The following is a 15,674-nucleotide window of genomic DNA, read 5'->3' as shown; positions in this document are numbered from 1 at the left end:
ATCTTATGTGTGTGAAGGCCGTCTAAAGCATTGTAACGCTTTGCAAAGCAGCATGGCAACGTGGATTCACAAATTGTAAGCCACAAATTGCCCAAAAGCAAAAGCACAAGTAACTATTTCTAGTGTTTCACTATGTTTTATGTTGCTCTTTGCAGATTGCCTCTAAAGTCAATCATTTCACAGACATCCATTCTTTTGGTACAAATCTGATTTACTGTTGAAAAGATCTAATTGGATTATCACCATGAATCCATGACAGTGTTGTTTTTTTTTAAAGATTTATTGAGACTAGAGGATATGTTCTCCCAAATCAGAAAAAAAAGGTTTTTTTTTTAGCTTGATAGACCCATTATGTTCAGTACGTCTGTCTCAGGCAATCTGGTGAGTCTTTAGAAAAATATTTTTTCACCTGTCTAAGTATCAATCACAACGTTCTCTGTTATGAACAGAGTTATGCACATGGTCAGACCATGATCTGAACCCTGACCTCCACCTGTCCGCCAAAGAGCCAGGGTTCTACAGATTCTACATCTGCTCAGCTAAAGTGGTTTGCAGATGACTCTGTCCTGTAACTTAGAACAAGGTCATAATTAATCCAGAGGATGTAGACACAGGGTAACAAGTAGGAGTTGGCTGTTTTGAGAAAAGTGAAAGTCTTCGAAAGAGTTCTGGAAAGGCAACAACCCGATGGGGGAAATAAATAATAGTAATAATAATAACAATAACAATAATAATAATAGTACATGAAGATTTACATCCGTCACCCAAGGAGCAGAGGCTGAAAAAAAAACAATGAAGACAACGATCTGGCAGGGAACAAAGGACACAGACTGACCTTTAAACTAATTGGGGAAGTTAGGAAACCTGAACTCAAGGTAAAATAATCAGCAAACTAAAGCCTGACATTGATAAGTAGCATTCAAAAGACGGAGCGTTGGGCCAAACAATGAAACGAAGCCAAATTAAAACCAAAGAAATCACCAGAATGCTAATTAGATATGGCGAATCCTGGATTTCTGCTGTTAGTTATGTTAAGTATGCCTTCTTTAAAAATGAATTAACAAGCGTCTAGACATGTCTTTACATCATCAAGCAGCCTACATGTCTTTAAACAGCTTACCATTAAAAATAGTAATTTACTATGTTAAGGTTATGGGGTTTTTCTAGATTTGGGTGACGCATCCTTCGATGTTCATGGTGATCGTTACATGGATTGGTGAAAGGATGGATGGACATGTTAGAAAGCAATTAATGTATTAGACAGGTGCTTTATCAAACAAGGTATCCTTACTTTTGTCTTTTTCTCACAAATCTGACATTAAACTTGCACAGCCCAAGCTGCTGCCGCTACTGGACTTTGAAAGCAGTTCAGCCTCCGCTGGTCTGTGTTGCGGGTTGCTACGTCATTTCACTTCCTTTTAAACTAAACTGCAGTCAAGGAGACGAAGAAGTGAAACAGTTAGCGTGTAGACCGCGACAGCAGGAGAACCCGTAATGTCACGGCCCGGCACGGAAGCACTCGACAACACGAGGCAAACTTTGACGTACCTGGAAGATCACGGCTGCTTCGCTTGTGATCAACTGCAAGGAGAGGCAACACTTTAGGGCGAGGCATTAGGTGGACGTAGCCTCCATGTTTGTTTACAACAAATGGAAATCTTCACTGAGAACAAAACAAGGCCACACGGACAATCAAGAAAATGACCGACTGGCTTTCCACCACAGATCACCAACAAACTGAAGCTTGTCTTGGCACATTATTTTGTTTGGTATTTCCTCCCTTACAGATTTCTACAGGTTTGGTTTTTTTTAGTTTACGATGTATTTAGAATGTTTTCTCTATATGGACTCATTCAGGCTTTCAGCAAGGGTGTAACGATTAGAAACTTCCTGTTTTATTAGTTATTGTTCAAACACCACAACCGCTGTACTACTGATGTACTATACTTTGATTTTTGTGTGAAAGAATGGAAATAATTGCTTATTATTGACGTTTGTTCACAATCGTTTGCCCCCACATTTCTACACTTTTCCTATTACCGCAGCCAAAAGTCATTTTCCACAAAACAGACGACAGCAACAAACAGATTCACCGAACGCAACAAAACAACAACTCAACAGCCTTGTGTGAATCCACAAAAACAACAAAAATGTGCATCTGAAAAGAGGAATGAAAGATATTTTGTCAAAACACATTAAAGCCGAAAGCCTTGATGTGACTGAATCTTTTACTGCAGTCGTGTTTTTCTCACACAAAAAAGACTTTAAAAAAAAAAATCTAAATTTTAATTAGAATTTTTTTGTTTATTGTGGGGGAAAAAACGCAACCTACTAATTTGAAGCCAGTTGTCTCAAATAAGAAAAAAAATATCCTTTTTATTTAACATTTTGAAGTTAGAGATGTAAGTACAAGTTTCTTGGAACTTTTAATTAATACTCATTTACTTTATTTTCCCGTCTAAAGATCACTGTTACTGAACCACAGGAAGGATTGGCATGATGGGGTCACCACGTTTCCATAACAACCACTGGTCACTATCTGCCAGCTGTTTGGGAGGCATGCCAGGCTAAAAACATTTTCTTTCCCAACATTACAAACACACACACATGAAGCCAGATAAACCTTTTAATTGGAAATGTGTCCTTTGGCCAGACTGATGTTCCAGATTAAACGCAAAACTCCATTTATTTACCACCAAAGAACAAGCAAAGTAATCTAATAATCTTCTACCAGATTAAGATCTGAAAATCATATTTTCCACCATGGCTATCTCATGTCGCAGACCTAAATCCTACAGGATTTTCTCTCTGTATGCGCTCCAACAAGGCTATAATTTTTTTATCCATGCGCCGCCTCATTAGTAAAAAAGGGGCCAGTATGAACAGCAGGGGCCCCAACAGAATTATGCTACCAGTGATTTGGTTGAAACCAATTATTTTCTTAACGTTGCAATTTTTTTCCTCATCGAATACATTTACAAAGTGTAAGTTGAATTTATTGTAAGGCTTTTCACATCTTTACCAGAGGGACCGGAGTTTGGTGTCAGTAAAGCGTGTTGAGAAAGTCCCCAGCAACACGTCGGTATTACTTTTTATTCACTTTGAATTAAAAGATTTAGAAAAACACCAGAGCACCAACACCGCGCCGTCGGAGTGGGAGCGGTGACAGAGGGGGCCGACGTTGCAGATCAGAGAGGAAAACAACTGACACTAAGATGGAAAAACTCAACGTCGACGCCTAGAGTGATCCTTTAAGCGTTTTAAAATTCCAACAATTGCCTCGTCTCTTGAATATTTCACTCTCCCGATGCGTTTCACTTCCTCCCACATTCCCCTCTCGATCACCGGATCCATCCAGACGACTGGAGCCAAGTTAGAGGTCAGCAGTGTAAACCACTTGGCAGTGTTTCCCGAAGCCCACCCGCTGCCTAAAGGTCAGGTGAGAAAACGGAGAGCTGAGTTTCACCGTGAGCCGCGGAAACCGCGCCCAGGCTTCTCGATGCACTTGGCTGCCGGACGACATGATGACCAAGGTGGACTTTGCATTTCTGGCGCCATGTGAGACAGCAACTGTCCACTGCTTACTGTATGCACATTAGCTGACACATTGGTTCATCAGGTTTAGATTGACATGAGCTGTGCTTGTTGCTAACAGCATACTGATGAAAATAATATTGATGTTCACATAGATTCTGGCAGAATCAAATGTAACTGGACAAACCTAAATAATGACCTCTCACTCTGGGTTTTAAGATTTATCCTAAGTGATCGGGACACTGCTTCCTGCTTTGCATGCAAATGCCACAAAGTGGTCTGAATAGCACGGCGGGATGTGTGCAGGTCCTTCTGTAATATCACAACTTCCTCTAATCAATTGGACGTCCATAGTATTTAGTCATCAGCATAGTTACGAATCATCTGAATCTATTTTGTCGTTATTTCAGCTGCAAACTCTTGATCAGCTTCGTTGACACTCACTCAACAGATGTGATTCTAGAGAAAAAACTGAGAAAAATAATGTAGGGAAAAGTAACCGCACAGGGAGTTGAGAAACAAATCCATATAACAACACAAAAATAAAACGCATAAGAGCTTGTTTACCAATTTTTTTTTTTTGCCCACACAGTGTTTCCTAAAGTGCAGTTGGTGAAGTGAGGGAGAGAAAACGAGGCGAGGCGCCCAACTAGCTCATCAAACCTGCTAGTGTCCATTCAGATTGTGGGAAATGAAGAAATTTGTCACAAGACATGTAGGCAATCAATACGCTTGACGAAGAAATCTCAACCTGCCGCGGATAGTACGTACAGAGTCCACAGAGCACATACAGAACGGTCGAGGTTGTGGCCTTAAGTTAATCCTCAACATTTCTACTGAAAGCGCCGCTTGGCTAATCCGTTTGATCAACTTTCAAACAATGGTTAGACATTATCAGATGTTTATCTCTCACTTTTTGACTACATTTCCACACTGCTTAGTCAAAGGACAACACAACATTTTAGGGATACACCAATACAAAAAATTTGGTCCGATACCGATATTTGATATTAATATTGCTGTTATGGTCGATAACCGATATTTGCCGATAGTATAGGTTTTTCACTACCATTTTGACATATTTGGGAAACAAAACCCCACCAGAAACAGACAGCAACAACATAAAAATAAATATCAGTCGTTTAAATTGGCCCAGTCGCATTTATCAGACCGATACCGTTATTTAAAAAACATTATTAATATTGACCGATACTGATGTTGGTGTAGATATATCGTGCATCTCTACAATTTTTTTTTAGCTTTTTAAACTATATTTTGTGTAAGCATTTCACACAAACAAGCATTGTCACCAGCCACACCATACGGTATGCTCTGTCAATAAATGTCAAACTAGTCCGTTTGCTTTGTTGTTTTTTTTCTACAGTCCAAAGTGACTCAGAGTTTTTACCTGGTTCTATGCACAGCTCCTTAGTTTGATTTTTCAGAAGGAAGTCGATGACTCACGCACGTTTGTGTGCGTGGGTGTGTATGTGCGTGTGTGTGCGTCATCCTACGATGGAAGGTACTCAGGGTTGACCCAAGGGACACAAACTCAACCAGCTGTAGCTTTTACACGAGGTGCGGAAAACGGCCAGCTGTCATCTTTCAAAAGGAAACCAAAGTCGAAACTTTCAGGGTCAGAGAAGTTTACAAATGCATTTTAAAACATATTAAACCTCAAAACAAAGTTTGGGTTTGTTCATTCGAACATCAAGTAATCTGTATTTCAACATAACAGAGGTAACCAAAATTTCATTGATAAAAATATGATGATTTAACCCAAAGTGTTTTAACCTTTGAACTTTAGTCACATTTACCATAAAGCACATTTACCTGCTTACAACAAGCCAAGACAGAATATTGCAAAATTCTGAACTGGAAAGAAAACTGTGCATGTCTTAATAATATGAAAAACTTTAATACCTCTAAATAAAATCTGCTCTAAACAGCTTCCTTCAGAGGTTAGCCAGTTCTGGGAAGTGCTGTTAGTTTGCTTCAAAGCATGCTGGGAAAAACAAATATGTGGAGGTTTGGCTCCAATCAGAGGAGACCAAAATTATGAGAGAAATGATAAACATCTTCAGTAAAACATGGCGGTGACAGCGTAATGATGTGCTTAGTTGTTTCTTCAGAGAAGAAGCAGTACAGAAGCTGAGAGTGGACATTTTCTGCATATACTTTTTGCCAATCGTTTTTCTTGAGATAATGACTTAATTTCCCATTTTCTCGAGATAATTTTATTTTCCGATGGTTTACTCAAGATGAATTAATTTTCCAGTGTTTTTTTTTTTAGATAACGAGTTAATTTGTAGTCGCGGCGTGCGATTGAAAGATGGATCAGGTTTAAAACGCACACCATTCATCTCATGATAGGGAGAAATATGTTCAATAGGTCAATAGATGTTCATCATCCAATCTGACTGATACAGAGAAATTCTGCAAAGAAGAATGGGCAACAACTGTGTAAAGAGATGAGCACTGAGTATTGTTTCTCCAATTTTTATAAGAAAAATGAAAATGATGCTCGCAGTTCTACAATTATGCTGGCATGTCACATAAAATCCCAAAGATGTGCCTTGATGTTTTTATCCATGGATGGATGAAGGGATGCAAATGGAAGAAACTGAAAAATTCCAAGTGTGATTTCTGTTTCTAAACAGCAGGATTTAATGTTTCTCCAGGGGAACATAAAGTCACGAGTTCAGTGTGCGTTTCCTCCACAGCCAGCCAGTAAATTAGCAAGTGGCCGCTCTGAAACGTCACAACGCGCCACGCTGAGCTGTTACACAACACTGCGCTGTGGTGAGCATGAAAAATTCAGTCACAACAGAATCTCAAACACTCAGAAACACCCATGTAGATCACGACTGCTGCACGCTTCAGCACAGAGAAAATATTATAAAGTGGCTTTAGAGATCATTTTGAAAAAAGAAAAATCGACATATTTTTAAACTTGATCTCTTATTGTTATATTTCTGTTGTTAATATTTAAGACTTTGGATGGAGAAACTTATCAACTAATAAGCATTTTCCCTTTGGGGATCAATAAAGTATATTCTATTCTATTTTGTTCTGTTTCTATATTTCTATATTTTTATATTTCTATATTCGACAGACTTTGTTGAACAGAGATAACAGTCAACGAGGAGAGGAATCAGTGGAATTACTGATCTCTCACACAGCAGCTTTACCTTCTAAACTCAGAATCTCTCCTGACTCTACCAAGCATGCAGGTGGTCACAACAAGCTGTGACTTATTTTTATTTTTATTTTGTTTTCAGCTGGGTAATTGACGGGAGACCTGTGAGTCCCCACGTCCACACAGCGATTTAGATGTTAGCTGGCCGTAGGGTGTTACTGAGAAAACTGGGATGTTCAGAGCTTAAATGGGAACATCTTCACTCGTGGCGGGGAGGTAACATCACGATAACAACTAGCAAAACAAGAGCAATCACACACCAGGTGAAGAAAGTACCCAAGTATCTGCGTCCTGGTTTTAGGTAGCGACTGTAGCGAAAACTTGAATCCAAACGTACTGAGTAATCGCTCAAGGAGACGGGCAAACAAACCGAACCAGACGTCGGTAATGATGGAAACCTTCTTGGGCTTGTTTGTTTCCTGCTACGAGTTGGTCAGGATTAACACCGTCAGCAGCTGCGGATCTCACTGCTAAAAGCAACAATAATATTCCTGAGGGGGGTTTTTTTTTTACAGCAAAGTCTTTAATCACATTTTGGTCAAGATTTCATATGTTGTGCTAATTTGGTTTACTGACACCAATAAAAATGACAACATGAACGTGGATTTATCCAAACCCGTCTGTAAATTAGGTTTGCTGGGAAAATATAGAGCCGCTGTTTGGATGCAGATAAACCCAAAATTTCACTTTCAATGACATCCAGCATTCTTTAAACTAATCAAACTATTTATGACAAGTATCTGTAGTATTTAGTACAGCAGTATTACACAGTTAAAGCCGACTACAGCAGTGATTAATGGCCAGACAGCAGCTTCTGGCAGAGTTCCTGATTAATCTTAGCCCACTCTTCATGTACAAAGGTCTCAATTATATTAATGCGTTTGCGTGCTGCACCAGCCTTTTTCAAATTCCACCAGAGATTTTTGCACGGCGTCCGACTGGGATGGCCACTTTAACTGTAAATAACTGCTAGATATCAAACGTTCCAGTCGTTTTGGAGAAATGGGCCAAATTATTTAATCGCAGGACATTTAAAGACCTTTTTAACAACTAAAATAAGCAAAAACATCCAAGTGGAGATTTGAGACCTAGGCCTTAAAGGGATTTATTAACCTGGTAGTTGATGTCCAGGTTTTCAGTCATGGCTCCAGAGAGCAGAATACCAAACCCCTCTGGTTTACTCACATTCCTGTGAGCTAAATAGCTAAAGCTAAATAGTTAGTAAAAAATACAAATAGCTGATAGACGCCAGGTTCATTCTGGGTTTATTTTTGTGATTACTTGCATCTGCTATGGCTTGAAAATACCAATAGCAACACATTAGCAGCGACGTTGTTCTGACGTTATTCACTGCCAGCTCTATTTTTATTCGCATCCTGCTCCGGGGTGAAATGAGGAGCAATACGTCTGGGTTTCAAAGTCAAGAGATTCACATTTGAATTTTTCATGGCGCACTCTGATCCCCCCTCCATTTCCTTGACATTTTTCTCCCATGAATAAATGATACGAAGACATTCGCTGATACAGATGAGAGAGGTGGGAGGGAAACGCTGAAGCACAGTTAGGGAGGGGGAGAAAAAAAAGATCATTTATAAATCATTGCGAACAAAAGAAATGAACGTTGAACATATGCAGAGTGAATGTAGTGAAGCACTTAAAGCTTTAACGTTTTGATGTTGAAGTTAGAAACTCCTTACATTTAGTTTTGATTAGATGTGCTCACACAGTTAGTACAGTTTTCATTTTTTTCTACAATTCTGTGAAATTTTATTTCTCGATCACAGTTTCATAAAGACATTATTGGGCGATATTTGATCTTTCCTTTGACTTGATGCCTGACACATTTCCCAGATCAATTTCAGAAACCTCCCTGTACCCAGGCGTTAACAGACTTTTGTTTTCGCAAGCGGCAGCCTTTGCTGGATGTGATTAAAGAAATATGCAATCACAGTGGTGAGCCCTACTGGGATTTGACATTAACCAGCAAAGTGTAGCTGTAAGCCTTTTATTAATTAGGCTAAAGCTTTTCACTAATCCTCAAATGCAAAAACAAGAGGGAGGGAATATGGCACAAATTCGAGGGGACTGTACGCTCGTCTTGCCTGCAAACAACAAAGGAAAACACTTCATCTGAACGTAACTGTTGACTAAACTAATAAGATAAAAATTATTTCTCAATTTAGAACTTCCTTCAAGGTAATACCTGAACAACAAAACTAAGTTGAAAGTTGTGAGTAACTGAAAAGAAAAATGACCTTCCGAGAAAGACTTTCCCTTTTTTTGCTCTTTCACTGTTTTTTTTTTATTTTATTTTTTAGAATCTTTAATCACGGCTCTGTTTCATTTATTTATTTACTATAACTGAAAGATCAGCTTTAAAATGACAAGGAAACATAGTTCAGGACTACATTGAAAATAATAATTTTTTTTTTTTAAAAACACAAAAAAGCCTCTTTGCTTTTTTCTGTCCCCATTGAGACATGTGGAAAGGGATTTATGTTCTGGCTTTCAGGATGTTGGGGTGTGTGTGCTACTTAAAATCACAGCCTGAAAGTAGTCCACCACGTGGGATTTCTTCTGTAAACAAGGAGTACGTGTACCTCAATTTAGAGGAGAGAGGAAAAACGCTTGGAGCTAGCTCTGCTTTTCTTCAAATACTGAGAATGTTGATCAGTTGCAGTTTTTTAAGAGTAAGGGTTTCCTGCCTCAGAGCCCTACACTCATGTAGTTCTTATTCAAATCTAAGAGTAAAACAGAATTCACATTAAACCATAAAAGCAGTTTTACATAATAGAATGTTTTAGTGGCGGATGCAGTAGTACTCTATTTCTTTCCCTTCCTTTGTCATTAAAATGTGAGCTTATAATTTGCCACAGTAATTCAAATGTTATTTCTTGGTTTCTAGTTTTGGAAGAAGTTGCCATTTGTTGTTTTTGTGACACTGAGCCACTAGTTAGCATAGATAGTATCAAATCATCCACAGTCTTTTCATGTGTCTGCTGCCTAGAGTTACCAGAGCATTCCCACTGTGCCTTATTCTCCTTCCGGGTTCATTGTGCTCTAGTTCCTCGGCATTGGACGCAGTCCTTGTTTGGCTCGATATCTGAGTTAGTCTTGCTGGATTCACTCCTCACATTCCACTAGGGGGCTCTAAAGTTAACTTCACACGGGGTTGAAGGTAGTTGACGGCGCACCGGACGTAACTTGACGGCGGACCGGAAGTGTTTTATGTCGCCTTCACATACCTGTCCTCATTTTGGCCGGGAAACTACCGTTTTCTACCGCCTGGTTTCGCCGTGCTCTCGTATTGTTATTTTCCCGTAAATATCCCGTATTGTACCCCCTGCCCCGACCCAAATCCCTTCTCACGTTACCACCAGGCCCCGCTATGACCGCCGCACCGGATGGCGACATAAGAGAAATAACCTGTTCCCCTCCATAACATGGGAACAAATTAATTCACCAACAAGGCCTTAACTCTGTTTATTCCTCTTATCATCAACAATAAATCCTGTGAATTTGGTAACATTTGCTCTTTATTTGACAAAGTTATGAGGGGCCTTGGGATTTAAACTTTTTTCCATAGCTGCCTTATATCAAAGTCTTGTAAGTATAAATATCAAACAGTTTTCAAAATGTAATTTATTAACCTTTAAACAACATACATAAACAAGCACACCACAGCAAACTCAGGAACAAAGGCAACTAAGGCAAACACGCAAAGCAGTGATATGTTTTTTCAGTTGGTGGGCTTCCCACACATGCATGATGGAACTCCTCACCCCATCCTCATCATCAGATGTGCATGATGCTTTTACTGGAAAAAACGTCTTTGTCCTTCTGTCAAAAGTGAATGCATATAAGTTGTTTTAGTTTGACATGAATAAAATTGGTCCTGACATGGAACTGGAGAGTCAGGTAGGTACAATGACTACATTGTTTTCAAATATCACAGCTGTTACAGTATTTAACTAATCTTTTTTCTTGTAATACATTTGCAGTCTATTAATGCATTTCTGGCCGTCATCGTGAAGGAATACAACAGCAAGAACACAGGACAGGCTGTGTTCATAGATTCATTTGCAATGACAGCAATGTGGCAGGGAAAAAGTCCTAGATTAAAAAAGGTAGATCTTACACATTCCACTGTGCTTCTGTGTTACTCTTCCATGTGTTATTAGTATTTTTGAATCGATGAAAAGAAAATGTTTTGACTTTTATATGATTTTACAGATTTTTCTGTATCACCTATAAAAAAGTATAATCTCAGTGCTATGTGTGTGTGTTACTAAACATATTTTGTTCTTGATATGAAAAAATCTATGTTTTTTTTATTATTCACAGATGAACCCAATGAATTATGAAATAATTCTGGGAATCAACAATCAACACCACCACTGGACTTTAGTGGTAATAAATGTTTTTATACTCTAAAAACAATCTATATCATACTTATCACATAGACAAAAACCACATGAAAACTGTCGAATGCCCACTTTCTAGGTGATCTACCCACAAGACAAAAAGTCTTTGTTCTTGAATCCACTGGGGGAATCAAAACAAGACATCCAGAAATGCTTGCAAATCACAAGGTATGGTTAAAAATTTAACTTTAACTCAAGTATGAAAATCAAATAAAGTTGTTCTTATTAATATATCTATATTTACAGGGCATTTATGAGGAAGAAGGGGTGCAATGTCTCACGTTGGACATGTGACACAGTCAAGCATCCAAAACAACAGGATAGTTCATCATGTGGTGGATTTTCACTGAAGGTTTCAGACATATTGTCACACAGTGTATGACTTTAGGATTTTGATATATATTTTGAGACATGTACAGTGAATTACTTACTTTGTTACTTAAATTTAAAGACATTAAATGAAGCTGTTCATTTCAGTTTGCAGAAAAAATCCTGTCAAAAGAGGTTGTGGATTTTCCTGTTTCCAGAGAGGCGGTCCACAGCATGAGGTTGGAAATTGCTGTGAGACTAATCCTTAACAGTGGTGAGGATAACATTAATATTCTTATTTTGAGTGTTTATGACAATTGTTATCATGATTACTATTATTTGTATGTTTGGCTAAAACATCTGTACTTAGCCAAACTTAATACATTAACATGGACTCTGAAAACATTTATTTAAGGAAATTGTTTGTCTACAAATTAATAAGTACAATCATTTCATCTTCTATATTTTTTTCATAAATGACTGTGTTGGTGCTTAGCACATCCTGTGTAACAGTTTCATACACACACACATATATACGGTCACGATTGTACATGTATAATCGTGTGTGTGTGTTTTTATACTTTTGTTGTTAACAGAGGACCTAAAAGACTTGTGTCACTTCTGTGGAGAGATGGAAAGTGACACGGATGTGAACTGGGTAGGAAAGTTTTTAGAATTATTCAAAGACTTAGTGTTAGTAAACTAAATGAAGAGGACAAGTTTTATCTAATCTTATCTTGCGTAAACAAGCTATGATATGATCCTCCAACAGTTGGAATATAAAGGAATCTAAAATGATTGATTATATATTGTAATTGTAAAGACATATTTTTCTAAAAAAAACCTGATATTTTTGGTTTCTTTCCTAGATCCAGTGTGACGTGTGTCTGAGGTGGTTCCATCATGCATGTGTGGGAAGCCCACCAACTGAAAAAACATATCACTGCTTTGCGTGTTTGCCTTAGTTGCCTTTGTTCCTGAGATTGCTGTGGTGTGCTTGTTTATGTATGTTGTTTAAAGGTTAATAAATTACATTTTGAAAACTGTTTGATATTTATACTTACAAGACTTTGATATAAGGCAGCTATGGAAAAAAGTTTAAATCCCAAGGCCCCTCATAACTTTGTCAAATAAAGAGCAAATGTTACCAAATTCACAGGATTTATTGTTGATGATAAGAGGAATAAACAGAGTTAAGGCCTTGTTGGTGAATTAATTTGTTCCCATGTTATGGAGGGGAACAGATTATTTCAGGCAGCTGAAATATTCATTCTCTACTCTCCTCCCCCCATAACGTTTGGGAATAAAGGGCAACTGTTGCCAAATTCTCAAAAATTGTTATGTGTGATAGCCTGCAGTATACTAGAAATGCCCTTACTACAGTAATCTGTCATATTTTACATTAGAACGGGATTTACCAGAAAGTCCACGCTTTCGTCTTTTCAGGAAGTCTTAATAATTATGCCATGCTTTCAGCAATCGTCTTATATCAGCAATGAAAAATTATAAATACACACTAAGTGTTGACTGACTTTTATTTCTGTCAGGCGTAAGTGACAAAAGTTAGAAAAAGACCGATTCTCTTGGCGTTTAAAATAACACAAAACAGCGTAAAAAGACCTCGTTTATTTAATTATTTTTACAATTTTGTAAACAATAGCTGCCGATTAAACTAAATGTTACAAGCTTGACATGATTAACTGAGTTGTTTTTACCGAGAAATCGATCAGAAGCGCCGTGAAAATGGTCAGATCCGCCTCTCCGGCTGTAATGCGCGCTCCCGACACAGGGGGGACAGATTTTCGCAGGGGAACCGAATAGCGCACAAGAATGCTAGTGATTTTATAGGCAGCTACTTAGCACAACGTTGGCTCGTTTACTGCATAGTGCGGAGTTTAATGCTGATGTAAAGTGTTCAAGGAGTAAACTATGCTTTAAATATTGTTTAAGTTTAGGATAATTGGTGATGCATTGCTTGTATATGAGCGGTTTGTCAGTTTGTCTAATTTCTGTTCATATGCAGCTGCTGAAGAAGATTTTATTCTTTTCAGTTTGAGTGATTTATTTTTTTTTATGTTGCATCTTAAAGAAGGGATCAGAGAAAAGATTATCATTATTATTAAGGAAATTTTAAACAATAATAATATTTTGACAGTGTAATGTGTCCTTGAGCTCTGCAATTAATGTATTTATACTTCCGGATACCCAGGTGTCAATGATCAGCTATTGTAAGTGTCCCCTCTGAGTGAGCTCTGATTGGATGAATAGCCACAGCTGGCAGGCAGTCAGGAAGAGCAAAAGTACAGTAGAGCTCTGCTCTTCTCTCTCTCTCTCTCCACCTTGGCAGCTTTGTTGGGGAAATTGATCAGACCCAACAACTTTGTGTGTAACTATAAGTGGTTTGGGACTTCAGCCTACACCCACAGGATAATGTAACACGTCTTAGCAACACGGCAGCGTTTATGTGGTAGCTAGATACAGGAAAGGTCCAACTGCCCATGTGAAATATGGCTCTGAACTTTCACTCTGTCTCACGAGAGCTTTTAGTCTCTTGCTCAGCATGCAGGACTGTCTCAGGCTATTTACAGAGGTGACTTATGAGGGCCCAGTGTAAACTACACTCTGCTGATGTAAGGAGACACTGGCGTTCTGGAAAGGCAGCAGGTTGCTGTGGTTAACTGGTGAACTGGCAGAGTGCTGGACTCAGGTGCATTATTTCCAGCTTTGTGATAAAAGAGCTCTTTGGATGTATTTATGAAGAAAAAAAAACAACTGTTCAACATTTCTGCTTCAGTTCTATCTACTGATGTACAGTGCAACTCTGAAGTTTTTACATAGATAAGTAGCTGGCTGAAAAGCACCATAGCACTGTGGAAAACAATATTCCATACTACAACATTTCATAACTTCCAGACTGACTCAGACTCAGACTGAGGGAGAAGATAAAAGAAAAAAAAATGACTGACATTGACATATCAGTTGACAACTGATATGTCAATGTCATATTAGCATGTTTAGTACTAATGCTTTACATGTTTAGTATATTGTTTAATACTAAACATGTATCCCGCTTAAACATTTTCCAAGTTTTGCCATATTAGACACAAACGTCATGTTTGGGGATGGGGATAGTAAAAAGTGGGCACATTCAGGTCACCTCAAATGTGTACTACAACACCGCTCAATGACTTGAAGACAGGATTTCTGCTTAGAAATACCAACCTGAAAGGAGTGTAAAATAATAATAATCTATTTTATTTGTAATGCCCTTTATATGTCAAATTGAAATCTCAAAGGGAACATTCACATGCTGATGATGGTAAGCTACTGGATTATAGCTGCGCTGGAGCAGCCCGACAGAAGCGAGGCTGCCATTTTGCACCATTGACTTTTCTGCCCATCACCAGCAGGCAAGGCAGGTTAAGTGTTTTGCCCAAGGACACAAACGACAAGAGCGGGTGGACCGGGATTCGAACCGGTGACCTACCTATTGCACAGCAGAACGCCCAAACCATAAATGATGGTCGAAGGAAAGAATGCACTTCCTCAGGTCTAAGGTTGAATTCATAGATATGCTCTCTGTTGCGTTCTAAAATTATTAAAATCTAACATTAGGTGTACCAAACCACAGACCAAAGAGTCGACAGTGTTATTCTCCAATATACTCTTTCTTTTGATCTTAGTTTGAAGTTCCAAAAAAAACTACAAATGATCCAGGAAGTGTAACCCAAAGCCAAATTCCCCCTCTGAAACCAGCCCCCAAAACGTCCCTCCTCTCAACTTGACGATTCATTTGCTCTCAACCTGCAGCAGAGACCCACCTCCAAAGCCAGTTCCTCTATCTGAAGCTGCTTCATGGCGCTTCGATTCCCATCCACATTTTTGTGGTAGTAGATCACCATTACGTCGTACTTCCTCATGATGGACTTGTAGTTCTTGGCAGTGAGGGTATGGACACGGTCTTTGCCGTCATACTCGGGGATCTCCAAGCCCTTCTCTCCCAAAGACGGTGCTCCCAAAGAGAGGAAGTAGGACCCTAAAAACACCCATGTCCACTTCATGGTGATTGTTAGCAGTACAAACAACTCAAAGCCTTCTTAATGAGGGAGTTTCAGAGGAGAAGAAAACACTTAAAATGGTTTCTACTTTCCCCTAATGGGAGAGTACGTCCAATTCCTGTCCCCAATAGCTGGAGAAGAGAAGGTCTG

General features: G+C 38.7%; 2 protein-coding genes across 6 annotated transcripts in view; one reads left to right on the top strand and one right to left on the bottom strand.

Moving 5' to 3' along the window:
• The window catches only part of casq1b (calsequestrin 1b), a 27,644-nt gene extending 11,970 nt beyond the window's left edge, over positions 1-15,674 (bottom strand). For 4 of the 5 annotated variants that reach the window (XM_028037955.1, XM_028037956.1, XM_028037957.1 and 1 more), the window contains exons 1-2: positions 15,288-15,674; positions 1,549-1,581 (exon numbers count right to left, since the gene is read on the bottom strand). In XM_028037955.1, the coding sequence (XP_027893756.1) occupies positions 1,549-1,581; positions 15,288-15,527 (273 nt within the window). In that variant the 5' untranslated portion in view covers positions 15,528-15,674. The remainder of the gene's footprint in view (positions 1-1,548; positions 1,582-15,287) is intronic. The other variant, XM_028037958.1, reaches the window with a different exon arrangement.
• On the top strand, positions 10,523-12,613 carry LOC114157181 (uncharacterized). Its single transcript, XM_028038036.1, has 8 exons — positions 10,523-10,651; positions 10,735-10,860; positions 11,078-11,143; positions 11,237-11,325; positions 11,404-11,509; positions 11,635-11,740; positions 12,063-12,124; positions 12,336-12,613. Exons 1-8 carry the CDS (start codon positions 10,613-10,615, stop codon positions 12,429-12,431), a joined length of 690 nt encoding a protein of 229 aa, XP_027893837.1. The 5' UTR covers positions 10,523-10,612; the 3' UTR covers positions 12,432-12,613.

Source organism: Xiphophorus couchianus, chromosome 14, assembly GCF_001444195.1.
Source record: "Xiphophorus couchianus chromosome 14, X_couchianus-1.0, whole genome shotgun sequence".
NCBI lineage: Eukaryota > Metazoa > Chordata > Actinopteri > Cyprinodontiformes > Poeciliidae > Xiphophorus > Xiphophorus couchianus.
Note: the sequence above shows the minus strand (reverse complement) of the source record. Positions and strands in the feature narration are given on the sequence as shown.

Coding starts and splice junctions, on each gene's coding strand:
- LOC114157181 (XM_028038036.1), top strand. CDS start 10,613: ATGAATAAAATTGGTCCTGACATGGAACTGGAGAGTCAG. Junction 11,144..11,236: donor ACCACCACTGGACTTTAGTG/GTAATAAATGTT, acceptor CCCACTTTCTAG/GTGATCTACCCACAAGACAA. Junction 12,125..12,335: donor GTGACACGGATGTGAACTGG/GTAGGAAAGTTT, acceptor TTTCTTTCCTAG/ATCCAGTGTGACGTGTGTCT.